The following is a 26,138-nucleotide window of genomic DNA, read 5'->3' on the forward strand; positions in this document are numbered from 1 at the left end:
AATGCGGAGGAAAGGCCGCCGAGCGGGTCTCCTGCAGAGGGGTGTCCTATTGCAGGTTCTCACACTCTGGAAGGCGCCCGAGCTCATCTCTCTGGCTGCTACCCTGATCCAGGCCGTATGGCTTTTACTGCCACGCAGAACTCAGGGTTCAGCAGAGCTCAAGTTTTTAAAAAACTCAGCCCTTTTTCTGGATTCCTTTGTTCTTCATTGGTAAAGTCAGATGGTTTATTGTGAGGATTAAATGGGAGGAATGAAATAGCATGGAAACCCAGTACAGTGCCAGGCGCATTCCAGGTGCTCAGCCTGTATTAGTTCTCGACTCCTTCCTCTACTACAAGCGCAGTGAGTTCAAATCCCGCATTACTTCTCTTCTCGCTCCTGTGGGGGAAGTAACGGAAAGGCACCGCGATTAGTGTACTACCGCCTGTCCTAGCGTGGGTTTCCTAGACAACAGAGCCTGAGGCAAAGCCTGGGAGCGAAAGCTCCAGCTGGAGTTACAAACCCAGGGTAGCAAAGGAGAAGGAGAAAGTGAAGCAAGGCCAGGAAGCGGTTTCGCAGAAGTGCCGGTGCCTCACCAAGGATGCCTGCGCGCAAGCCACACGGGAGCACATTTCTCAAGTCTGGAGGGAGGAAAGAGGGAGAATGTAGCTGTTTCTTCTTCCTGTCTTTTGCCTTTTATTGGTCAGCATTTGCCCCCTGCCCTAGGGGGTTCTGCTCCTCAGCCTCTGAAGCTGAGCCATCGTTGTGCAAGTCTGGGAGCAGAGGGTGGTGCAGGGCCTCCCGGAGTCCAGGCAGAGCAGGTCTGGTGCCAGGCCGCTGCCCTTGCAGGACAGCCCCAGGAGCCCAGGCCTCGCCAGGTGAGCTGGGGCAGCCGCCACTGTTAGGGGTGCTGCAGAGGGGCTGAGAGCAGCAGAGCATACCGCCTGGGGCAGTGCAACCAAGCTCTCCTTAAGGCTATTTGTTTCTGAAGCATTCTCTTTTAAAATGTTAATCCTTGTATATATAACGTCTCTGTAGTTCCATTCTAGTGCATACCTTTCCCCTGGTCTGAATTTTGTATTATTCTCATACCAGTGAGAGCCAGCACAGGAGGGCTGATCCTCCTTGACAGGAGTGCGCAGCACTGCCAACACTTTCCACTAATAGAGCGCCGGCTGCTTCCCTGGGCTGAGGGACTCCTGCCGAGTGTCGTGCGCCTCTGGCCTTTCCACTGCCATTCATTCCTCTTGCTGGCAAACACACATGACTGACCGGAGGTGTGCGTGTGCTGGGCTTGCCACAAAGAAACGAAAGAATAACCACCGGATCGGAAATGCAATCGTTCAGTGAGGGGTTCTTCAAGGGGTGCTGAGCAAACCTCCTTTATGCACAGCAAAAGGTGTCCCCCACCTCCCTTCCCCCTGGGAGGACTGGCCAGTAGCTCTGTGAACAGGAGTGGGGAGAAATGAAGGCAGAGGCCTGCTGGGAATGCAGGCGGCAGGAAGAGCCAGACACGTGCACGCCAGACTGTTCGTTCCTCACTCTGCCATGGATACACTCTTTGATTCCCAGCTCTTAATTTGTGATGCTGTCCCCTTGGCTGGAAGCATCTTTTTCTCATTCCCCAGGTCCTGCCAATTCTTTCCTTAGGATCTACTATATCTTACTCCCTGACTTGTACAAAAGATAAAGATTATTCTCATCTTTATCAATCTCTGCTTTTTAAAAAGTACTGTCCATAGCATTTGATTTAGTTATTACTTCATACAATATTATACACTAGATAAAGTAGTGACATACACGCAGGTGGGACAGACTTTTTCTCCAGGTAGACCTCAGTGCCTGTGGGCACAAATCCCTACCTTAAACCTCTTCTGCACCGGCCTCTGCATTAGGCGGGGACCCATCACAAGCATTCTGTGGAACCTCTTCAGATGGTATTTCTTGTCAGCTGACCTCCAGCCATCTGAAGGGGATTGTTCAGAAATGAATCCTTCAGTATCCAAACTTGCCATTTGCCATCTAAAACTTAAGAACCAAATAGATTTGGAACTTCCTTGCTATCAAATTTTGCTACTGGAGCTCTATCCAAGCTCAGGAACCAAAACACTTTAGATCAAACGTTAGAGGTTCACTTGGTGTTGCAGTGGTGGGGTCAGCACACTTACACTGAGACTCTAGGCCCTTCTCTTCTGACTCCAGTACATAATGAGCATAAAAATTATGCTGTTCTCACTATTATCAGGGCTGTGGCCAGGCAGGAATATGCATAGGTTTTGAACTGCATTCTGGTTCTGGCATTTAATTCTCTATGCATTAGTTTTCTCACCTGTAAAGTTGTAAAAATTGTATCTATTTCTTGGGATTCTTGCGCATTAATAAAAATATATGTAAAGTGACTGACATATAATAGGTACTTGATGAATGACACATATTATTATCTTCATCAATATTATTAATCATCTCATTCAATTCTGAAAAAATTACATTTTCCCTTTCTTTAAAGCAACCAGTCAGCTATTTATTAGGTTCTATGTGTTAGATGCTAATAATCTGGCTTTATGTGTGATCTTATTTTATGATACTCTTGTCGGTAAGATAAATGAAATCTATAGCAAAATTGTGTGTTTGAATGAAGTTTAGATCTTGGACCTTCTTTGTCTTTGTTTTCTTTTTGAATAAACTAATCTCAAATAAAAACTACTATAAGGAAAAGAAAGTATAACATCTAGTAACCCTGTTTATCTTTTTTTTTTCCTCATAAACTTGAGTCTTTAACCTCTTTCTTGTTAGACTAAAGTGACTGGCATCATCTGTTAAACCAGAATTTTCTCCTCTTAAAATTCTTACTTAAATCATTCACTTACATGAAAACATAGTAGGACTGATTTGAGTACCTGTACTGTGTCAAAGTTGCACCATGAATGGACTGCATGCTTGGGGGAGAACTCAGGTGATTTCTTTCTATTTTGAATTGTTCCATAGTCTTCACTCTCCGTCTTTTGTAAGAACCTGTGAGGTGGAAAATACAGTGCTAAACGGGAGAGGGGATTCAAAGACATGTCGGAGATGTGTTTACAGCACCTGCAAACACGGTTTGATTGGACGTGTGTGGGAGATAGACAGACGCACCACACGAAGGACAAGTGTGTGGTGGGAGCAGGCGGGGTGGCAGGGGAAAGAGCCTTCTAAGTTCAAATTGCATGGCGTCCCGGGAGTTCCAGCGGCAGAGGGAGGGACCGCGTGGTGGACACTGCTTATCTCTGCAACATGTAGTCATCACAGGGACTGGCACTTAATTATTTAAACTGCTGTGAATTAAAGATTTAAAGGTTTGCCATATTCATAACAATAGATACTTCAGAAAAAGAGCTTTGCGCTCCAAGAGGGTGATGGATAAGGATACGCTGGGAATGGTCTGCTTGTGCCTGAGGACAGTCATTCTTCCATTAGCAGCAGAATCTTGGCCTGTCCTGAAGGCCAGTGGAAGAGGGCTAGTTACGGTCAATGTGTCTTACTTCGCTAAAATTCTTTAATATTTTAAATTATGTCCCAACGTTATCTGGCTTATGAGGAAGAAGATTCTGTCCTGGTGGCAGTGGCAGGCGGCCTCTAGTGAAAACAGATCCCTGGGGAGCCTCTATTTTAGTTCTCAGGACATCCAGTTAGTGTGCCGTGGGGCACATAAATCAATTTGTATCATATGTTGCTCTTTTGAAGTCTCTGCGATAGTTGTTACAGTATTGTCTGTTATCATTATCTAACTCCTGAATGAACGAGGCAAATTTCTGTTTGTAAAAGATACATGAAAGACATTATGTGAACTGAAACATGTTATTATTATTTTAACATCTTTCTTCTTGAACAGTCAGGAGACATCAATATATGTGTAAGTTTTTATTGAGTAAATATTAAGTTACAAATATTGAATAAATATTAACTTAGTATTAATCTGTATGATTGACTTTTCAAAGTTATGCTTTTAAATTGAGAAAAATGAATTAAAAGTCTCAATTCTAACCAACTGTAGCCATTTGTCTGAACACAAAGTTCACATATTAAGAAATGCCATCTTAACTAATTAGTTTAAAAATTCTCAAATTTTATAATTCAAGGCAGTCTCATGTTTATAAAATTCTATAAAAGAGTGCATTTCATCTCAGTGATGTTTCAGTATGTTTAGTGTTTTCTTAATTAAAAGAAAAGGGTAATTTAGCACTGTATATTAGCCACTATTATTATCTTGTAGCAAATGGTTTTACAAAACAGAATTACCATAGTGAGTCACAATCTAAATTAATCAGCAGTTTAACTGAAATAGGGTTTAAAGCCATTCTCTGTGTTTCTACACGTATCTATACATTAAATTGAGAAGTTCCTTGTTGTAGTTAGGATGTGGACTTGACCGCTCTAAGGGAGACCCAAAATATCAGTTGCTTACATAAGGTAGAAATTATTATGCTAGGCCAGCAGCAACCAGGAATCTGCACAGTGCTGGACTCACGGGCTCCGTCTTATCTTTTCACCTCGCCGACCATCTGATATTGATCTCATATGTAGGACCGAGACCGTCACGTCTACATACCAGCAAGAAGTGTACAAGGGAGGCTGTGCTCCTATCTTGTAAGGGACTCACTTGGAAGTGGTACATACCGTTCTTCTTGTATCTCTTTATCAGAACTCAGTCATATTACCATGTCATAGCAAAGGATACTGGGAAATGTAGCCTGCCGTATACTCAGTCGGCAGTCGCCTCACTACGGAACAGGGTGAACAGGGGTTTTGGGAGACAGTTAACAGTGTCTGCACTCTTTCTCCCAACCATGAAATAGATTTACTCCCTCTGCAAGTCTCATTATCTCCCAGTTCGTTATACCCAGCTGGTGTGAATTCAGTTCCTTCTCTCAAGCCGCGATATTACTTCTTATGGCTGGTGAATCAGTCTGAAAGCCAATTCATCTGCTCCCTCCCATGTGCACATTCAGGATATGAGGTGAAGACCAGACAGGGTAACATATCCAGGAGACGGGGGTAGAGGAGAAGCAGTGTAGGACATGCCCGTTTGTAAAAGGGGAAGATAGGAAACCCAATAGTCACTCCAGAAAAGTCAAATCCTGTGTGCAGGAATCATGAAGCTGTTTATCCTGGTAGTAGAAAAAGTTCTTTGTTAGTCCTGGCAAGCCTGCCCTGTTACCCTTGGGGAGGACATCACCTGTGCTCTGTGGTTCCTGGCTCTGTCCTTTGGGAGGTTCTCCATTATTCTCTGTGGCCGTATCTAAAGTGGGGACTGAAGAGTAGACCCTTTTCCTGGGTGTGGAGAGATTTCAAAGCTGGTTTCCTGCTGGTGCAGGTAGAGCCTCAGGGCTTGTCTTTGGGTTGAGCGATTACAGGCTTTTACAGTCCAGATGTGTGTGTGTGTGTGTGTGTGTGTGTGTGTGTGTGTGTGTGTGTGTATTACATTCTCTCGAAAACATATTAGATTTTCTGCCTATTTGCACTGATTAGTTCTGAGTACAAGTAACTATAGCCAAACAATAATGGAGGAAGTTGCTTTGAGGCTTAGGTGAGAAGGTCGTGCCCTGGATATGTCGATTGCTGGACTGCCTTCCATTTTCTGGCCGTGAACTCTCAGAGTCCCAGGGTTGTATCACTCTCGGCTGGCTTTGGAATCTCTTGTTGTAACTGTGTTCGTTTGGAATGTATAGAAGAATTTGGCTTTTAAACCCTAAGAGTCCCCACTTACCAGATGCTCTTATCAATTTAGATTTCAAGCTATAGGTGCTGTGACTTCTTGGGGAGGGCTGAATCCCTTCCACATCTGCTTCAGACTGCATTACTTAGGCTGGTGTCTCTTGACGGATTTTGTTAAAAGCAGCAAGAAGTAGGCAGTGCTTACGAACATGCTTACTTTTTCTAATCACATCACTTCAGCTAGAGGCTTGGTTAGTACTTTTAAGGTCCTAACTTTCAAGGTGACAGTTTGACTAAATGTTCTGCTGTGGCTTTTCATCCTGCATTGTCATCACCGGCCACTCAACCTCCAGGTCAGGACCACATGTTACTGGTTCTGTTAGAGCAGCTCTCGGGTTCCCTGGGAGTTAGGACATGAGTTCGGGTGCTCTAACGGAGACCCCGAATTACAAGAGCTTAATCAAAATAGAGGTTGGCCTCTCGTTCACATTACAGCCTGGGCATAAGCAGTCTGGAGACAAGTTCCATGTGGTGGGACCCAGGATCCTTCTGTTTGGTCGCCCCATCATCCTTTGGCTTGTCCGCATGGCTCAGGGTGCTGTGCCCCCTACACTCCTGCACTCCGCTCCAGGAGAAGGGGAGGGAAGAAAAGGGAAAGCCCGTTTCTTCCCGTTTAAGACTCCACCGTTCACATTAACCGGAACTTAGCTGTATGGCCACATCCAGGTCAGGGAGGCTTAAAATGTGAAAGATATCCAGATTAAAAAAAAATGCATGAATAGTAAAGAACTTAATTAATAAGGAAAAAGGGAAAAATAGGTTTGGGACTGCCATTAGCAATTTGTGCTACAAAACATAGGACACACATTTGGATCTTAAAGAAGAATAAAACTAAAACCAACCAACTCAAATCCAAAAAGACCTTTATCATCACATCAAAAATTAATAGTTGGATAGGATAATTCTAAAGTACAACACCCCAGGCATCAATATCTAACTGCTTGATGTATAAATTTAACTGTCTTTATAACAATTTAGACCGCCCTTTGCCTTCCAGAGGTCATTAGATATGCTCATGTGTATAACATTGAAGACTGTGTGCTTAAAAATTTATTTCTTCACCTGGGGTTTGTTCCTTTTCTTCCTCATTAATGCTTAATGAGCTATGAAGTACAGAGTAGACCCAATAGCATTGAATGTTAAGCGTCTCCACCAAAGTTCTCCTAACATTCGAGAGAGAAAGTGTGTGAAGTACTCTCAAACTGGAAATTTCTTTGAGGGAGGCCTCAAGTTTTATTTAAAAACTTAGTACAAATTTTGGATTGTGCTCCATTTCATTTCTCCATTCTATAAATGTTTTTTAGTACAAAAATGTTTAAATTGCTTATTAATTTGACCAAATATAAAGTTGACCCTCCAGGAAGATGTATAGCATTTTCAAATGTGTCCTTTGCACTGACACATACCTCTTGGGGTACGCATGAAAATAGTTGAGAACTTGGGTAGTTGGATTTATAAAACTCGCATGATGTACTTGATTTGCATTCATTAGCAACCAGTGATGAAGGTAAAGGACCATTGATATGGCCGCTGTGGCAGTTGTCTCAGGGCTTATTCTTTCATCTCTCCTTCCCCGTGTCCTCGGTCGTTGTCTCCTGGGCCCACCATTTTCATGTAGCTGATGCCTCGTTCTTCAAGTCTGTAATCAAGTGTCACATTTTCTGAGAAAGAAGTTTCTTGGCCATGGTGAAGGACTCCAAGGTGACACTCAGTATCCTCGCCTCCTGGAGTCCGCGTCTTTCTGTCACCCCCCCCCCGCCCCTGCTTCACTTAGAGCAGTGCCTGTGACTTGTTTCTGATCAGTAGAATTTGGCAAGAGTGATGCAATGTCACTCCCATGACTGCGTTATGTTCTGTGAGGCTTGGCTTTAGCAGACTGGAGCAAGAAATTCTCTTCATGGTTTTGAAGCGCTAAGCTGCCATGTAGTGAGAGGACCGTGTAGCTGGGACCTGAGGTTGGAATAAAAGGGGTGCTGTCTTCCACCTACTTTACCATATGGCTTTGAAATGCAAGAGTGCTGCGTAAGCATCACCTGTAGCTTATTAAAAATGCAGATTCTCAGTTCTCACCTTCAACATTGTAAGCTTGCCATGTCATTCATATATTTATTAAAGTTTTAGACATTATGCTCTAAGAGCCTCTTTTATGATATTTAATATTATACTGAATCAGTTATTTTTGTATTACCCTCATTTCCTGCATTGGATGATAAATTCCCAAGTGCTGGAAACTTATTCCTCCTTATTTCTCCTACAGGGCCTAGCATGATATCTGACACAAGGAGGTATAAAAAATAATTTGTGCAATAAACTATTTGTTAAATTGAATTGATGCTAGGAGATTTTCTATTTTCTGGAAACCTTTACTTCTCATCATTAGCTTCAAATACCTGTTATTTAGGGCATCATTTTCTTGATAAAACAGGAACCTTCATAACCTACTTACAGATATTCAGCCTTTGCTAGAGGGAAAGCTAATGGCTTAGAGAGCTCATGTGATTCAGAAATCTCAAATGACATTTTTATTCCATTTCTATTACTCAAGATTGTTTTCTCAGAATGCACAAAGGTAGTTCCTAACTCTTTTAGTATCCATGCTAATGGATGAGATTTGTCTGTTTTCTCTGACCCTCGATTCAAGAAAAGGATTAACTGCAGGTCCTGTGCATTTATTAAAGATACTTTGTTCTCTAATGTTTCTTTATTACATTCATGGGCTAAAGTGCCTGAGAGAAAGCTAGCTTTCTGAGGTGCCTGCTCTTGCTCACCGGCCTCTGATCTTGTTCCATGTCCTCCTAGTTTTTCCCATAAAAAAAAGGTAATAGACCAAATTAAACTGGTGAGAATTGTATGGGGAATGCTCTTTGCATGATCTGCTGCTGCTACTTCATGAAATAATAGAAAGCTCCATGAATGATATTCCGCTGACTTCCTAGAAGGCAAACAGTCTGTAAAAAGTGAAGAAATATTTGGAATTTAAGGATTCAAAAGATAATTTCATTGATAGGTAATTTCATTCAACATGCTGTGTGTGTGTGTGTTTGAGTTTAGAAAAATATGGTTTAACTTTTTTCTGGGGGGCTTATAAAATTAGCTTTTTGAAAAGAAATTCATTTCTTTCGTGAGTCCCACTGAGGCTGTCTATGGTCAGCCCCGCCTCCTAGCACTTAGCAAGCATGAGAGTGTAAGCTGTCAGGGTCGCTTCATAGGGTGGCGCTAGCGTCTGGGTCAGCTAAGGCTGCTATGGCTAAATACCAGAGACTGGGCAGCTCACACAGCAGACATTCATCGCTCACAGCTCTCAAGGCCGGGAGATCCAAGATAAGGTGCTGGTGGGTGCAGTTTGTGGTGAGGGCGCACTTCCTGGCGTGCAGAGGGCCCTCTTCTGTCTGCGTCTTCACGTGGTGGAGAAAGAGCTCTCCTCTCTCTTCCTTCTCCTATTAAGGACACCAATCCCATTATGGGAGCCCCACCCTCCTGACTTCATCTAAGCCCAGCTACCTCCAAAGGTTCCACTTCCTCATGCCATCACACTGGGGCTTCGAGATTCTATATATGAATTTTGGGAGGAATGTTCAGTCTATACGTACAATGTGAAAATCATTTCTGAAAATCTCAGGTCGCTAAATCAGTTAAAAATGCCCCGCTGGAGTGACATGGTTTTTATTAGATACAAGGTCACCTTGGAAGTTAACATGGGCAGCCTTGCCCTTTCAAACCAGTCATATTTTTATTTCACCGACAATTAGATGACCTGTAATTGTCCAAATCATCCCAACATGAAGATTTCAGAACTTTAGAGCTGATGCATAAGGGACCTTTAGGGTCATCTGGTTTATCTCACCATATGGAGGAATTTCCTCTACAATAGTGGTTTTCAAACTTCTTTTCTGAACCCCAAATGACCACTTTCTTAAAATCTTACAAATAAACAAGGAGCTGAATCTGCTTTACGGGAGAGATGAAAGGTAAACAGGTTCTACGTAACAAGGCCGTGGAAAGGTGCTGCATGACCAGGTCGGACGACACAACCGAGCTTAATATATTAGACAAACCCTAAATACATAATTTTAGACAAGCTGTAACTACATGAATTAAAAAGGCAGTGACTTCTCTGAGTAAGAGCAAAGCACGGATGTCTTGGAGTTGCTTACCTCCGATGATGCGGGCTTGTTTCATGGGCTTGTTCTCAGGGGAGCCCTGGACTTCACTGGGGACTGCAGGTGGGGAGGGAGCCTGGTGGGAAGGAATCCCTGGAGTACCTCCAGGCAGAGTGACTTCTTTTTTATATTTTTTGCATATTGGGCTTTAGGACTAAGATTGTGTTTGGGAGGAAAGCAGGGAGTGGAAGTCGTGGCATTGTGATGTGTGTGTATATGAGTGTGTGTCCGCTACCAAAATAAAGTGTAAGATTGCTCACCACTGGTTCCAGCATTTGATGCTGGGCTGGCTCTGTTAGAATCACTTGGAGAGCTAATTAAAGGTACCGGTTCTGGGCCGCACCTCTGGAAATTCTAAATCAGTAGGTCTGGGCGGGACCTAGCAATATGAATTAAAAACGTAATGAAACAAAATAAATAAACCCACTGAAACATGCCAGGTGGTCCTTCCACGCACTGGGGTTTGAGAACCTGTACTGTCTCACGTGTCGTCATGGCCACTGTGGGTACCTTCCCACCTCCTAAGGCAATCCGTCATTTCTTTTTGGTAGACTCATTGTTAAAACACTTTTTCCTCATTTTGAGGTAAAATGTACATCTCTTTGATTTGATTGAATTGTCTGCTACGAATATACCCGGAGTAGGCTGAGCATGCGTCTCAGTTTTTCTAGGACAGTTCTGATTTATGACTGTTGCCCCAGGATGATTATTCACAGTACTCCTTTCACTTTCAAAAGTGTCCTGGTTTGGACAGTAAAAATTTATGGTCGCCACAAGTGTGACCCGTGCGTTCAGGACCTGACTAGCTCATATGAAACTAAAGGGCATGTATTAGCTTCCTACTGCTGCTGTAGCAAATTACCACAAATTTAATGGCTTAAAAAAACCACAAATTATCGTCTTACAGTTCTGGAGGTCAGAAGTCCTAAAGTGGGTTGGCAGGGCTGCATTCCTGCTGGAGGCCCTACGGGGGAATCCCTTCCCTTGCCTTTTCCAGCTTCCAGAAATTGCTTGCCACCCTTTCTCCATGGCTGAAGCCAGCAATGACTGGTCAAGGATGTCTCCCACTACGTTATTTTGATATCCCTCTGCTGTAGCAAGTCACCCTCTTCCTGCCTCTTGTAAGGACACTCACGATTACATTGGGCCACATGGATACTCCAGGATAATCTCAGAATCCTTAATTTAATTACATCTGTAGAGTCTCTTTTACTCTGTGAGGTTTTGGGAATTTGGGACCTGTTGAGCCTGCCACAGGGCATGAGCTATTCTATTTCTCTATTATTACATTGTGTACACAGGCATCAAGGGCCACTACCAGAAGAAAAGTTCTCACCATCTTGTTGAAGAAAATATAAACAGTAAGAAAAATGTGGGCACTCAGGTTCTATTGTTGAAGAAGCATTGAATATATAAAAGTCCTTTTAATAACTTCTGTTATAATTGCTTCTGAACTGAAGATCCAGAGAATATTATACTTGGAAAGAAACCATGTTTCTAATTGGAGTTATTTTTCTTTACACTTAACAGCATTTATTTTAAGACCTATTGGAAATGTAGGATATTGTTAAGCATTTGATTCAGGGATTTTGAAGTAAAAAAAAAAATTAAGCTTAAAGAAACATAGTTGGAGATTTCTAACTTAGAAATGGCATTTCATTTTTTCCCCTCAAAGGGCAGATAGATTAATGATGTCATGAATGGAGCTTCTTTGACATATTTACTGCTATCATTGTAATATGCCAGACGTTACCCATCTGACTATTCTGAGTTCAGAATTGTCCTAAGCAATAGTTTTAATGATTATGGTCTTAAAGCGGTAGGATTTAGTGTAATAAAGAATATAAGGTATTCTTCTGTATTAGTTTTTTTATTGCTGAATAACACATTATCACAGATTTAGCAATGTATATAATGCATGTTTGTTAGGGCTCGGTCCCCTGGGTTGAGAACCCAGGCAAGCTCAGCTGGATTCCCTGCTCAGGGCTCATGGGGCTGTGATCGAGGTGTCGGTCAGGGTAGCTGTTCTGCTTGGGGCTCCTCACAGGGCTCAGCGTCGTCTTCTAAGCTCATTCGGGTTGGTAGCAGAATTCAGTCCCCATTCTCTTGCTAATTGCCTTGGGACTGTTCTCCTCTCCTAAAGGCATCCTTCTCAAAATCATTTAAAAACCTTTTTGCAAACTTTAAATCCCTTTTCCCCAATAAACACTTATTAATGTCTTTGACAATAAAATAAATAAAGGCATCCTTCTCTGTAGGCAGTTCGTGACAGAATTACTTGCTTTCTTCGCACAGTCCAGCAGGAGCATGTCTGTGATGCGTCCCCTTCTCTCATTAGGCCCACTCAGGGTGATTTCCCTTATGCAGGACTCCAGATCAACCGGTTAGGACTGAATTGGAAGGGGTGCACTGTCATACTCACAGGTTCCATCACACTTAGGGGGCAGGAACTATATGTAGGTGTGCATCATTGGGGGTAACCTTACAGTTCTACCTGCTGCACTTTGCTCACAAAAATGTAAGTGTTCCTTGCCTTGGCTTTTGACCTGTCACTTCAGATTTTATGGGGAGCTGATAGAACTATGACTGATGCTAGCATTTGTGGTAGAAATTATTTTTTCTTGATGGTAAAAATTGGTATCAGTGACTTATGTTCATTAATTTAGAACCAGAATCTTAATCTGAACAGTATCATCCATACTTATAAAATATTCCCATTTCTAAGAAGCATAGCTGAAATCACAAATCATTTTCCCTTTCAGAGAATGATTGTATACACAAATAATACATAAGTGGGATCAAGGATGTATTACTGTCTTTGTATATAGTCATAATATGAATGTTTCTAATGATGAAATCATTTAATAAACATGCACTATTATTAAGTGTAGAAAGAGGCCCCTCCATCTCCCCCAAAACACATGTGGTTTCATTGAGAAAGAAATTTATAAGAAGATTTGGGAATTCTGTATGTAATTGAAATGATGTGCAATAAGAAAAATAGAAGGTATTAGAGTCCTATTGCTCTCAGAATGAGTGTTGAAATGTCTAGTTCCCACAACTCTATTCTGAGATTATGTTTGCCCTTCCCTTTGAGTCATATTCCACCTTTACTTCATGTCTTAAAAACAAAACTGAATGTTCATCAAATCTTTTAAATCGTGAAATTAAAAAAAACTAATTCCGTTAGCCAAGAAAGAGGATGCTTTTTACGTTTTGTGTTATTACCTATTCCGTAATTAACTATAAAATCCATTACATGTATCTCAAATGCTTTCTCTTCCTGGGGAAGAGAATAGGTCAGTGACTTGCGTGTGAAGGGCTGGAGAATTGTGGGGACCTTGGTGGCTCTGCATCTGAGGTCCATAGTGATTATGAGGAAATAAAAGTGAAAAAGATGGAGACACGGTCGTAGTGCTGAAAAGGACTTGCCATTTTCAGAGACTATCCTGATTTCCTGATTCAGTGAAGATCTTGGCAGGAGACAGATGATCCATTGAGACACCATGACCGGGCAGCATCAAGGGATGAGGGGACAGCTTTCTGATGTTAGTGACAGCAGCGGGACTCCTCCTGTCGCCGATGTCCTGATGGGAGCTGTGGCCTTTGGCAGAGGGACACAGCCCACCAGCAAGACCTGGTAGGGAAGGAATACCCGGGATAATCAATACCCTGCCCTCATCTCTCTCCTCCTGTAATGTCCCCCTGGCACCTCTCAGAGGTGAGCCCGCAGGGAGCCCTCCGGTAATGGAGCCCATTGTTGGACAGCATGAAGTTCAGTGTCCTGGAGCCCAGGGTAAGGTGGAGTCTGGAGGGAAAACTAAAAAGCACTTGGCAGAGAGCCTCCATCTGACATTTATGTGCCTTCGGGTGGCATCCTTCCTCCTGAGCCCTTGAGACTGAGGGATGCACCTTAAAGGATAATGTGTTACTGGGGATGCCTCCTTAGGTGGTACCATAACATTCACAAAGCATTCCTGACTCCTGGCAGCTCTTACCACCCCAGCACTCCTGCCTCCAAGGGCTGCGCTACAACCAGGCACAAATGCGCTTGCCGCACCTTTGTCATCGTTTCGCCTGAAGGAACCTTTTCTAGCTTCTCAGCCTGGAAAATTCTAATCACCTTTAAAAATCTAGGTCAAATATAATTTCCTTTTGAAGCTTTTCCTGTACCTATACTGTTCTCCCCTGGTTAATCTTTATTCCACTTATCCATTGTTAATAATGTTCCATCGAGCATATATTTAATTTTCTTCTAGCTCTTTGTGTGTTTTTCTCACTTATGAGCACCTCCTCAAATTTTGTGTTTTTAAAGTCCTTTCTTTATGCATTGATATTTAGTAGGTGCTCCAACGGGATTTTTTGACTCAATGAGTCTTTCTGACGGCCTTGGGTTATACATGTCCTGGCACGAGTAGCCACTGCCAACAGCAGAAGCTTTATGAGCACTTTGGGCAATGGGCGGTGGGTCACGCTGTCACTTAGAGTTCCCCCTTTCTTTACTGGCTCATTTTTTTGGAGTAGAAGCTTTTCTATCTGGAAGAGAGAAGTCAGAAAGCCCCAGAGTCTCTAAAAGGATTAAAATGATGCAGAGGATTCGTCTTTTCTCTAAATCTGCAATTTGGTTACTTCTTATCCTGTTAGCCTACGTGCGCTATTTCAATGCATTTTTCTGAATATCTTGTACTCAGAAGAGAGACGTATGATGCTACCCTCTGTGAAAGGTAGTAGTTCCTCTTTTAGGAAAGAGCTTCTCTCAGTGTGCTTGTTCCTTAGTTGAATTATGAGGATTAAAAGGTATGAGACAAGGAAGCGAAAGTCAGGAAGGAGGCGATGTCCCATCATCCTGTGTCCCCCCCTCCTGGCTAAAAAAAAATTAGCCAAAGCAGAGCTGCACTTGAGGCAGATAAATCTGTGTTTTTACAAGTGGTGTTGCAAGCCAGAGACTGAGTAGCTTAGCTGAAAAGTCACAGCCCCAAACATTAACTATGTACCCTGTACATTAAGCATTTCAATTGAAAATAGATATGTCTATGCATATATTTTGGTGTTATTGAATACGAATAAAGAGATGGGCTACATGGAGATGAAGCCATCACGCACTAGCTAATCATACAGATGAGGGTAAGATTTCCATACTTTAGAAGTGATTCACCATTAATGGATTAAAAAGTGAAGTTTTCCTCTGTCTCTGTTACTCACAGGAGTGAATGCTTCCTGGAACCCTGTACACACTGCTGTGTTTTACTTTTCTTAGGCTTTTTACAGAATTAATCTCTTTAATGGAATTACTGAGGTGTGTTTCTTTCTTGAATGTCTTGGAGAAATAACCTTTCTTGCCATCAACTGTCCCAGTATTAAAGATCCATTTTGGGAAGGGGAGTTTTTTGTGTGTGTAGATCTATGTTCCTTCTTATTTATTTAGTGCCTGATCGCCTAGGAAAACCGTCTTGTAAGGCCCCAAGTGGTCCAACAAGTTCCCACGGTGTGTTGGAAACCGTGTTCTAGAATGGAAGATGGAGGGTTAAAGGAGTGCAGGTCATTTATTAATGTGTGTCAACTAACATGTGTACTAGGGGAGCATTGAAAAAGGGCCCAGAAACCCCAGTGGCTCAGTTATGGCCACAGTATGATAAGCTGTCCTAACTTTTAAGAAAGATCTAATTAGCATTAAGATACCGAATTGAACACTACAAGTGGCATTCAGTTCAATGATCACCCAGAAAGTGACACATGAGATAAAGGCCGGGAATCTATACCAGGGACAGATTTATTGATGTCACGTAGGAAGAACAAAGGTGGCAGCAGGGGGCCAAGTGGGCTCTAAGTAAAAGCCACACAAAAGGGGAATCAGGTCAGATCATTGAGTGAACTGGAGAACTGCCACAGTGGCGTGGGGATGAGATCAGAATGACTCAAGTAAAAAATGAAGAGACTGTTTACAAAGACATTTAGGTAATGGAAAAATTTTTCACATTTATGGAACTGTAAGGGCAGTGGTGTTTTCTGAAATTACTGGTGGCCGACTGAAAAAGGAAGGTATTTTTTGTGTTGTAACTCTTTTATTTATGGGGAAAAGAAAAACAACTTGACCAATCAGTAAAAGAAAGGCTTCTCCCTTGAGATACTTTTAATAAAACAGGGAACAGAGGGTAAGAGAGGTGAGGGTGTAAGAGGAATTCTGGAAGGAACTATAAAACTGCATGTATTTAACATATAGGTTTGTTTGCCTGCATCTCTGGAGTTCGGTTAATGAGTAATGTGAGTGCTCGGTTTAGGGAAAAACATGGTGACAGCACAAATCCCAGGAGGCTGTAAATTATAACAGCATGCGTTTATTTATATTCCTCAAATCAGCATCTCTTCAGCGATTACAAGTCATTGATCAATCATCTGTTAACATTCTAATTACCAGCACTTAATCATATTAATTCAGTATAGGGACAAAATGTACCATAACAACTTAATTACCCCTTTTTAAAGGACCTGTTATTCTGGAACATGGTCATCTTCCATTCTGAATGAAATTGCTTTATTGGCTATATGTAGATAGTAAATTTGATAATATTTAAAGAACAGAAATTCCCGTTTTGGCTTCTGTTGTGCTGTATGCTAATATGAGTAGCAGGATAATAAAGCTTGTTTATTTATTACTATAAAAAGATTAACTTTGGGATTATGACTTTTCATTGCAAATGGAGATGTAACATTATTCAGCTTGAGTATCTTTGCATAGCAATATTTCTATATATGTTTACATATATATGCACACGTGTGTATCTAGGTAATGTTCACTGTTATATTTCTACTCCTTACATAATAGCTGTACATTTAATTGTTCTAAAGACTCAGGGCATCCAAAGGGTGTTTTGAAAAATAGAGCAATAGTTTGGGGATCTAAAGAACAAATCGTGCATTCTTTAACATAACATGTTAGAAGGCTCTAATAGACTCAGGAAGTTATAGTGCCTTTTGAAGGGACTGACTGCGAGAATTTTTAAGTAGTGCTGTTAACAGCTGCAATAACACTTTATAGGTACATAGACTTTTATTGCCATATATTATCTCATTTGTTCAAGATGCTGTAATGTGAGTATTACAGTAATAATATTACCATTTTATAGATAAGGAAACTGAGACTAAGAGAGTGACTTGCTTGAGGTCACAGTACATGTTAAGACCTGTGAACAGTCTGAGATTTTACCCTATTGACAAGTTAACAAGCTAGCTAGCCTGTTACCGTTTCATGTATAGTGATAGAGGACACAAGACTCCTGAGTTAGAGGCAGAGGACTTTTGTTCCTCATGGTATAATAAGCGTTATGAGTTTCCTGGTGATTTGAGCTGCTTCCCCATCCCCACCCTATCCTTGGAGACAGTGCAAGTAGACATACTGTGTGGAGGCTATGCAATCAGTGGGACAGCAGCGCCGAGCTTGGGGGTTCCCTGTTTTTATGGTAAGCAGCAGCAAGCTGCTCTGTCAGGTGGAAGACATTATCCCTAAAGCGTGCTCGCTGCAAACGCATCCCTGAGAAATGACCCACGAATGGCACAGCCGGGGTCTTGCACTCTCCATCTGCCCAGCAAGAAGCGGAGATGTTCAGGTCTCCTGGCCTCCTGGCGGATTGCCTCTTGCAATAGGAGGGGGCGGAATTAAACCTGAAACCCAGTTGTTTTTTTATTTTGATGACCAAAACTCTAGCTGACAAGGTGCCACCTGTAAGTCCCCCCACCCCCGCAGTAGGTTCATCTAATCACTTTTCTGCCCTTCCCAGCACATCTTGAAACTAGTCTTCCTGGCTTATTCAATATACTCGGTTACTAAAACCAGGTATGGTTATTACCAAGGCAGAGGACAGAAAACAGGGCTTAATTTATGGAAACTTACCCGTGCATCTCAGAACCTCCTCTTATCTTCACTGGTTACGGCCACTGTAAAGAGACATGATAGTGTTTTCATTAATGGAGTTTCTTGTCTCCATGGCCGCAGTAACATTTGCTATAAAAACTGGATGGAATTATAGGAACCGTAAAGAAATGAGGAATAAGAGGCGTGACCAACGGTGGGTGTGGCGTGTGGTGGGAGAAAGGTCGCGACCGATGACCTCTTCTAAGTCAGGAGTTTGCTTTTCTTAAAGGGATAATTACCATAGAATTTGAAATTAAAAAACATCATAGGGCTATTAAATCCAGGCTCTTCATTTTATAGATTAAAAATTGAAACAGGATGGTTGAATGGTTGTTCAAGATGAGGAGTAAAATGACGGGACAGAAATTACGTAAGTGTGATAATCGCATGCCCGGTATTGGAATGTTCTGCCTTAACTAGAGCTGTGTATATAGGATTTGGTTAGTAAATATTTGCTGAATTATTTTGTTTTATGATCGAATAAAATATATTCTCTGCCCTCAAATAATTACTGGTGGGGGCAACAAGAATTTCAGTCTTACACCAACTATTCTAAAATCATGTACATATTGCATAGATTAAATCAAAGTTGGGGTTGGGGGAGAGAGAAAGCTTTATAAAGGTACAGGTGTTTGAGGTAGGTCTTGAAGAATTACAAAGAGGTTTCTATGCAGAGAAATGGAGGTCTGACATTCAAAGCAGAGAGGAAACCATGCACATTGGCAGGGTGAATGAAAGTAGCTACGTTGATCAACAATGAACAGTGGTTTGACGTAGCCGAGTGTGACTAAGTCTGAGAATGGAATGACAGCTATAATCCAGGTTAGGAAAATCTTAGATACTATACTAAATAATTAGGGCATTTTTTGGTGGAATACCAATATTTTAAGGCAAGTTGACATGTAAGGTATAAGGGAAAAAGATGGGTTTAGAAATCAGAATGAGTTTAGAAAAGTAGGCAAAATTTGTGATAAAGAACTGAGAAATATGGTGTTTGAAGGATAGCATAATATGCCATCCCAAAATATGTTACTTTGACGTAAGGATTATTTTGAATGGAAAGCAATTAAAAAGAAGCAGATAGAAGGAAAGATCTCTGCCCTTCCCCTATTTGCCTAAAAGTAGGACATAAATTTGAAAAGGTGTTCCCCATCTCCTCTCTACCTGGAAGGGCAGAAATTAATCACCAGAAATGGCACCAGAGAAACCTACACAACAAGCTTGACTACCTCGTCCTTATCTTCCATTAGTTCCTCCATTATTTACCTTCCCACAATTTGCTGTTCTAGAAACTCAAAAGTTCTTTTTCCTTTTGTTAAGATGCCCTGTAAGTTCTAGCCACCCTTGGAGTTATTCATCTTTGAGTATTTCCGTGTGTCTGCGTGATGCACACGTTAGTAGATGGCTGTTTGTTTTTCTTTTGTTCATCTGGCTTGTCAGTCTTAGTTACAGGGCTCCAGCCAGGAGAACCTAAGAGGGTAGAGGGGAAGCTTTCCCCTCCCCTGCAAGTTGCTTATGTAGGATCTAGCGCACAGGAGAGGCCAGGTAGGAATGAAGACTAAAAAGTGTCCATTTTATTTGGAAATAAAGAAGGTTTTGGGGCCTTCTGTCTGAGCACTGTCAGTAGACTGTGTGAGCAGAAGCTAAGGTGGCTGGCTGGCTGCTGTACGCTGAAAGAAAACTTAGGTGTAAGAGAGTGGAGACCACATTATTTTTCATGTCCTTTTGTCTTAAAACTGAATAATTAACAGCTTGCATCATATTCTGTTTCAAGCCTTCAGATTTCATAAATTAGGTAGACCAAGTTACGTTTTTCTCTGTATGACTCTCCCTGGGTTTTTCCTTTCAGACTTCACCCCACTGGTTGATGGTCCACAAAAGATAAACATTTCTGTACCTCAAATGGAGGGAAAAAAAACGACACATTCTTCAGTGAAACTTTCACTATTTTCCGTAACAATCTCACTCTGCCTACATTCATTTCGATTGTAATGTTTTATAAAAACCTGAAGAGGGATCATTGTCATTAGCAAATTGGTATTATAGGTAGAATCTGCATTGTTGTTGGCCTTGATAACATAATATTACTATGTAATACTGGAATACTTACCCTAAATATTTATGACCTAAGTTTTATGTACAATTGTTTTTCTTTAAGAAGCAGTTGCAGATATATCTAGTTGTATGATTACACGTTTTTAAAGAAATCTTCAAAGTTTTGTTATTTCTTAGTGTTAATGTTAACCAAAATGTTACTGATTATTTTTTAGTGTTGGGATTAGATGGGTGTGTTTAATGCTCCTGTTTTTCCATAAAAATACTAAGAAAGTACATATTTCAAAGTATTCAGGGTGATAAATGATAGATTCTATTTTTAGCCTTCTTTTTAAAAAAGGTATATTTTGCCCATATGTGATGTCAAACAATGGTTTTGAAATTGAGGTTTGTAGCAGGTGAGTTTCAGACTTGTAACATTATTAAAGCCTGAGGTAGGACTTCACCTGAGAATTCTTGACTTGAGTATAAACTTAGGGATTTGAAGAGTTTAAAATACTAAATTTTAAGGGGAAATGAAAAGGCAAAGATTTCCCTAACCCTTGAAGTATAGTCATCTTCCAACTATCTGCAAGCGCAGGGACCATCCCTTCCTAGGTTTTTCTCAGACCTGCTGGGAAATTGCCATTGCCTGAATCCAGCAGAAAAGGGTTCCACCCATCCTGCTGGATTTTAAAGCCATTCTGTCTGTCTCCCCACCCATGCAAATGGATGAATTGCCCAGCATCCATGCTTCAAACACTCCTCCTTGCCATTAGCAAGGAGATTAGAAGATTACATTCAGAGTGCCATTGGCATTCTAAAATTGGCTGTCACGTCTGCAATTCAGATGGTACCTACTTTTTTCTTTGTTATGTTGAAAAGAAATTAAAAGTATCTTAATAACCAAATAAGGTAGTCTATGGTTATAATAATTTACTTAAAATTAATGTGGCAGTAATTTAAACACTAGCCCAGTGCTTGTTTTCCTTTAGACAGTTGTGTCTATTTGTATCTATTTTATGGTAAGGGCTTTGCGAGGCTTTGTGGTGCAGCTGTAAAGGGAGGAGAGAGCGGAATCCTGGGGTAATGAGGTGGCCTTTTGGAGAGAGAACAGCCTGGGCTCAGTTAGGACTTCATGCTGCAATGGTGAAAGGTTAATGGGACCTCCCTAAACCAGTTAACCTCAACGGAGATTGGAAGCTTGAAATGTTCAGGCTGGAAAAGGAGTTGGGAATTGAGAGGGTGGAGAAGAGTGTCCAGGGAAAGAGCAACGTGTTTGAAGGCATAGAGGCTAGGGAAGCATAGCTTGGTGCTGAAACTGGTTAAAAATAACCCCCCACCCCACCACTAACAGAAACCAACATTGTTTATTGCAAAGATGGGACACAGCCGGAGGGGAGACTGCAGAGGGATTAAGGGACGGACTGAAGGGTTTTAGGGAAGGCAGTGATCTGGTCGACTTTATGTTGATGAGCATCACTGATACTGCCGTGTGTGGAGCTGATTTGACGCAGGCACCTAGTGAGGAGACTTCGGCAATGATCCAAGTGAGAGATAATGGTGGCCTGGGTTAGGGTGGTGTTGATGAGAAGGAAAGAAATTGGTGGGTACTTAGCTGTTTCAGAGGTCTTGGAGATAGATTAGAGGGATGGGTAGGAAAGGGAGTCTCTGGGGCTGACTGTCCTGTTTCTAGCTTGGCAGCGTCAGGATGGTGATTCCCCAAGGAGGACGGGTTTGGAAATGGCTCCCCCCACCCCCACCCGTCACTGAATGAGTGAGAGAGGAGGGACTTGGGTACAAGAGAATATTACCTTTGAGAAAGACCACTGATCAGGACAATGTGGAGTAAGGCCTCCGAAGATGTTGCAACCAGCAGCTGTTTTTATAGTCCATGGATGTAGCTTCTTATAAGAAACCCTGTTTTATTTATTTTAGTACCATTTTATCTTTGTAACAGTTCATGAATATCTTTTTTCTTCTCCTTTTTAAATAATATAGTATCTGTAGTCAAACAGTGTTAGATCTAAAGGCAACCTTGGAAATTATATCTACCTATTATAACCTTGGAATTTCTATTCAGAGTTGAGGCGATTGGACCTCTGAGAGAAGAGGTGAAGTTCTAAGAGCCATCTGGACCTAGGTTTGGCTATATCTGTAATAAATAGATGACTATGTCCCACTTCTATAGATCTCAGTTTCTGTATCTCAAAAATAAGAATGTGGAACCAGATTCCTTTAAAATCCCTTCTTTACTTTGTCTTTATCATTTTGTATTTTCCGTCACTGGTTGTCTCTCTTCCTTAAATTGCTTCTCCCCCATGACGAATAGGAGCCTCTTAAAAACATAGGTACAATTAGTCGGTGGTGTGTAAGTCCTACATCTTTGTTTTTTTTCCCATTTTTTAATTTGATTTTATTTTTTCCTGATTCTCACAGAATAAGACCACAGCTTGCCAAAGAAAAGATTGAAGGATGCCATATTTGTACATCAGTCACACCGGGAGAACCTCAGGTCTTCCTAGGAAAAGATAAAGCTTTTACTTTTGATTATGTGTTTGACCTTGAGTCCCAGCAAGAGCAGATCTACATTCAATGTATAGAAAAACTAATCGAAGGCTGTTTTGAAGGATATAATGCTACAGTTTTTGCTTATGGACAAGTAAGTATCAAATTATTTTCATAGAAGCTGTCACTTCTCACAAGTGTCCATTCAGTTGCTCTTCATTTTGGTTTCTTGAGGGTATGTTATTTACATCAAGCATGCATTTTTCTCTGTTCTTTTATTCAGACTGGAGCTGGCAAAACATACACAATGGGAACAGGATTTGATGTTAACATCATTGAGGAAGAACAGGGCATTATTTCTCGTGCTGTTAAACACCTTTTCAAGAGCATTGAAGAAAAAAAATACACTGCAATTAAAAATGGGCTTCCTCCTCCAGATTTTAAAGTGAATGCCCAATTCTTAGAGGTAATAGTCTAACTGTGTCATTAGTTTCCTTTAAATCTTGTCCTTAGGACTATAGCCCTTATGACTTCATACTACCAGTTTCTAGGACAGTGTCTGGCACATAGTTTTTAATAAATGTTGTTTGAGTAAATTAACATTAGGTAATACCTCATAGTAACAGTAGATAACAGGTGATAAGTATTCTTTACCTTTTGGCATTTAAGATTATGGACACTTGACCAGCATCCACGGGGTAAAGCAGTATTATTTTAGACTCTCTCTTTATCCTATAATTAGTATTGTAATGTAGATAGGCTCTCAAAATACTGGGAACTCAACAGCTAAGACCAACAGGGAGGGAGGACTGTGAGGAATAACACGGCCTCATGAGGCTATAGCCACGAAGCTGGCTGCAGAAGCCGGTGTTCCTGCAGGGATAGTCCGATGTTTTACTGCAATGGTCAAAGGTTGGGGCAGGTTCGGGTTAATGTAGGGTGATCTCGTCTGGGGAGAGGGACGTGACAGTAAGGGGTCAGCTAGGAATTGGGGAATATTGCCATTAGGTGGGTGGTGACATTATAATTCTTCCAAATTTGGTGCTTCATCCAAAGAGTGTTCTTTGTTGTCTAGTTCTAGTCTAGATCATCTGAGCTAACCATTTTGATCATTGATGAAATATTCTATTCAGCATTATGTAGCACAAAATAGAAAACTTGTTTCAAATTGACATCAGTTACCTGATTGCTGGTTTTAATGCACATCACAATTTAGTAGAACCAAGGAAAACGTAACTTGTGTTTCTACTAAAAGAAAGGTAACCAGTGGTGGAAAAAAGGAAAACAGTGTTCTTCTATCTTCCTTTGGATCCTCTAAAATGTTGTTAAACATTGGGTCTTTAAGCATATTGATAGAAAAATAAGTGTATTCATCCTCTTATAAAGTGATTGCTCCATCTTGTTAGCTGCTGTTGATACAGAAACAGTAATATCATTGCTGACCCTGCAGAAATACTAAGGATCAATCTTTAGATACATTAGGAAGGGTTGTAGAGCAATAGGAAATACATCTTTAGTTCAAGGAGTAAAGTTCTTAAACTCTGGTGTACACTTAGGGTTTGCCTACCTTTGGTTATATTTCTCAGTTTGCCTGTATTTGTAAATATTTGCTCCTGCACAGGATTAGTAGGTCATTTTAGCTCTTCTTCTACTCATTAACCTCAATTAAATCACTTACTGTTCTTACTCTGGTAAGAAATCTGGCATTTATTTGTATTTGTAATAATTGCCTTGTTCATTTCATGTGTTATTTTGAAGACATATGTATCATTTTGAAGAACGTTTAGGGTATGTTTGACAGATAACATTTTGCAATGTGTGTTATTATAGCCATGAGGCAATTTCTGCTAAAATGAAACTTAAAATATTTCCTTTTGATAGCTGTATAATGAAGAGGTCCTCGACTTATTTGACACCACACGTGATATTGACGCAAAAAATAAAAAATCAAATATAAGAATTCACGAAGATTCTACTGGAGGAATTTATACCATAGGCGTCACAACACGTACTGTGAATACAGAATCAGAGGTGACGTTTAAGTTCTAGTTAAAATGATCATATTTGGCTTTATTTAATAGTCTGCTTTACTGGTAGTTTGCTGAAGGTCAAAATACAAAAATTTGTATTTTTAAGTGGAACATGGAGTTAAAATCTTGTCTGCTTTCCACATAATTTTTTCATACTAGGCCTTTATTATTTAAAATGTCAAGATTATGGTAAAGTGAGTACATTTGTCATAGCATTAGAAGAATCTAAAAGAATTAAAAGGAAAGCAGTTTTCTCTCACAGCTAGAGAAAGAGGGTTAGAAAATCTAAGGTAAAGGATGAAACTACCCTTTTGTACTTGCTGTCACGTATGTGGCTCTCTACCATGACTCCTAAAGGGAGACTATTGAGAAAAGCAACCAAAAAAAGCTTCACCAGATCAGAGAAGCCTGAGTAATTCAAATTATTGCTCAATTTGTTCCAAAGTGTTTCACTGTAACCGTTTTGGAACGGAAGCTGCAAATGTCAGCAAATGGCAAACAATGGAATCTCAGTGTTTTCTCCTATTAAAAAATAAAAAGCACTATTATGCTGAGAAGTTCAGCCCAAAAAGTGCCTGTTGCTAAAAATAATAGGAAAGTCCACATGTTTCACATCCCTTAATATGGTGGGTTTTAGCTATCAGCTCAGACTTCTGACTGTGTGCTGTCTTGTTTATATATTGTTCCAGTACAACCCTTCCGTCTTCCCCTTTTCCAGATGATGCAGTGTTTGAAGCTGGGCGCTTTATCCCGGACCACTGCCAGCACTCAGATGAACGTCCAGAGTTCTCGTTCACATGCCATTTTTACCATTCACCTGTGTCAGACCAGAGTGTGTCCCCAAACAGATGCTGTGAGTTTCTGTAATTTCTTCAGCCTTCAGGCTGCATTTCCCTAAAATCACAGGAATGTCAGGAGGGTACATGGAAGCAAATTTAGTTTGTTCCCTCATTCTTTTTCCTAATGGGATGTCTCTGATCCTTTTTAAGCTGAAGCTGGCCAACCGTGCAAGATTTTGCAGTGAGAAGTTGGACATGTGTGTGCTGTAATCAGAAAGCAATCTGTGGCCATATGGTGACAGACATGGTCACCTGAGACCCTTTGCTTTTGAGGACTGTGTGGTATAGGTTTCCCTTCATCAACATAAGCTGGCCTCAGTTGGTAAAGCTGGGTTCTGATTGTCACCTTCTTTCTTTGTCCAAGCCTCTAATTCCTAGCAGGCATTTTTGCATTTGTATTTATTTGGCTACATGCATATTTTTGGATATATACACAACATGTATGTGTGTGTGTATATTGAATATATATACATATATATGTAATGAAATATACCTATATGCCTATTTTTGGATATTTTATTATATATATAATATGTATATATATAATACATATTATATTTGTGTATATTTAACATTTTTGTATGTATATGTAAAATGAAGACACGTTGGGGTTGGTTGATATTTAGTGTCATGTTAATAAATATTTTCCATTGTTTTCCTCAATTGCAGGAAACTGTGACTGATAATAAGGTGATTTCTGAATCAACACAGATGAATGAATTTGAAACCCTGACTGCAAAGTTCCATTTTGTCGATCTGGCTGGGTCAGAAAGGCTGAAGCGAACCGGAGCTACGGGCGAGAGGGCCAAGGAGGGCATTTCCATTAACTGCGGACTTGTAAGATGCAGGCCGAGGCTTGGTGCCGAGAATATCTCGGAGCTGTTTACTGCCCTTTCCTCTTTTGTGATACGTAATAACCCAGCTGCAA

The 26,138-nt window shown here is 41.0% G+C and overlaps 1 protein-coding gene across 9 annotated transcripts in view; it reads left to right on the forward strand.

Annotated features, from left to right (window-relative positions):
• KIF21A (kinesin family member 21A) overlaps positions 1–26,138 on the forward strand; it is a 131,326-nt gene that overhangs the window by 42,352 nt on the left and 62,836 nt on the right. For all 9 annotated transcript variants that reach the window (XM_073223296.1, XM_073223297.1, XM_073223302.1 and 6 more), the window contains exons 2-6: positions 22,273–22,495; positions 22,625–22,807; positions 24,223–24,372; positions 25,090–25,224; positions 25,880–26,047. In XM_073223296.1, the coding sequence (XP_073079397.1) occupies positions 22,273–22,495; positions 22,625–22,807; positions 24,223–24,372; positions 25,090–25,224; positions 25,880–26,047 (859 nt within the window). The remainder of the gene's footprint in view (positions 1–22,272; positions 22,496–22,624; positions 22,808–24,222; positions 24,373–25,089; positions 25,225–25,879; positions 26,048–26,138) is intronic.

This window comes from Manis javanica, chromosome 15 (assembly GCF_040802235.1).
Source record: "Manis javanica isolate MJ-LG chromosome 15, MJ_LKY, whole genome shotgun sequence".
Taxonomy (NCBI): Eukaryota; Metazoa; Chordata; class Mammalia; order Pholidota; family Manidae; genus Manis; species Manis javanica.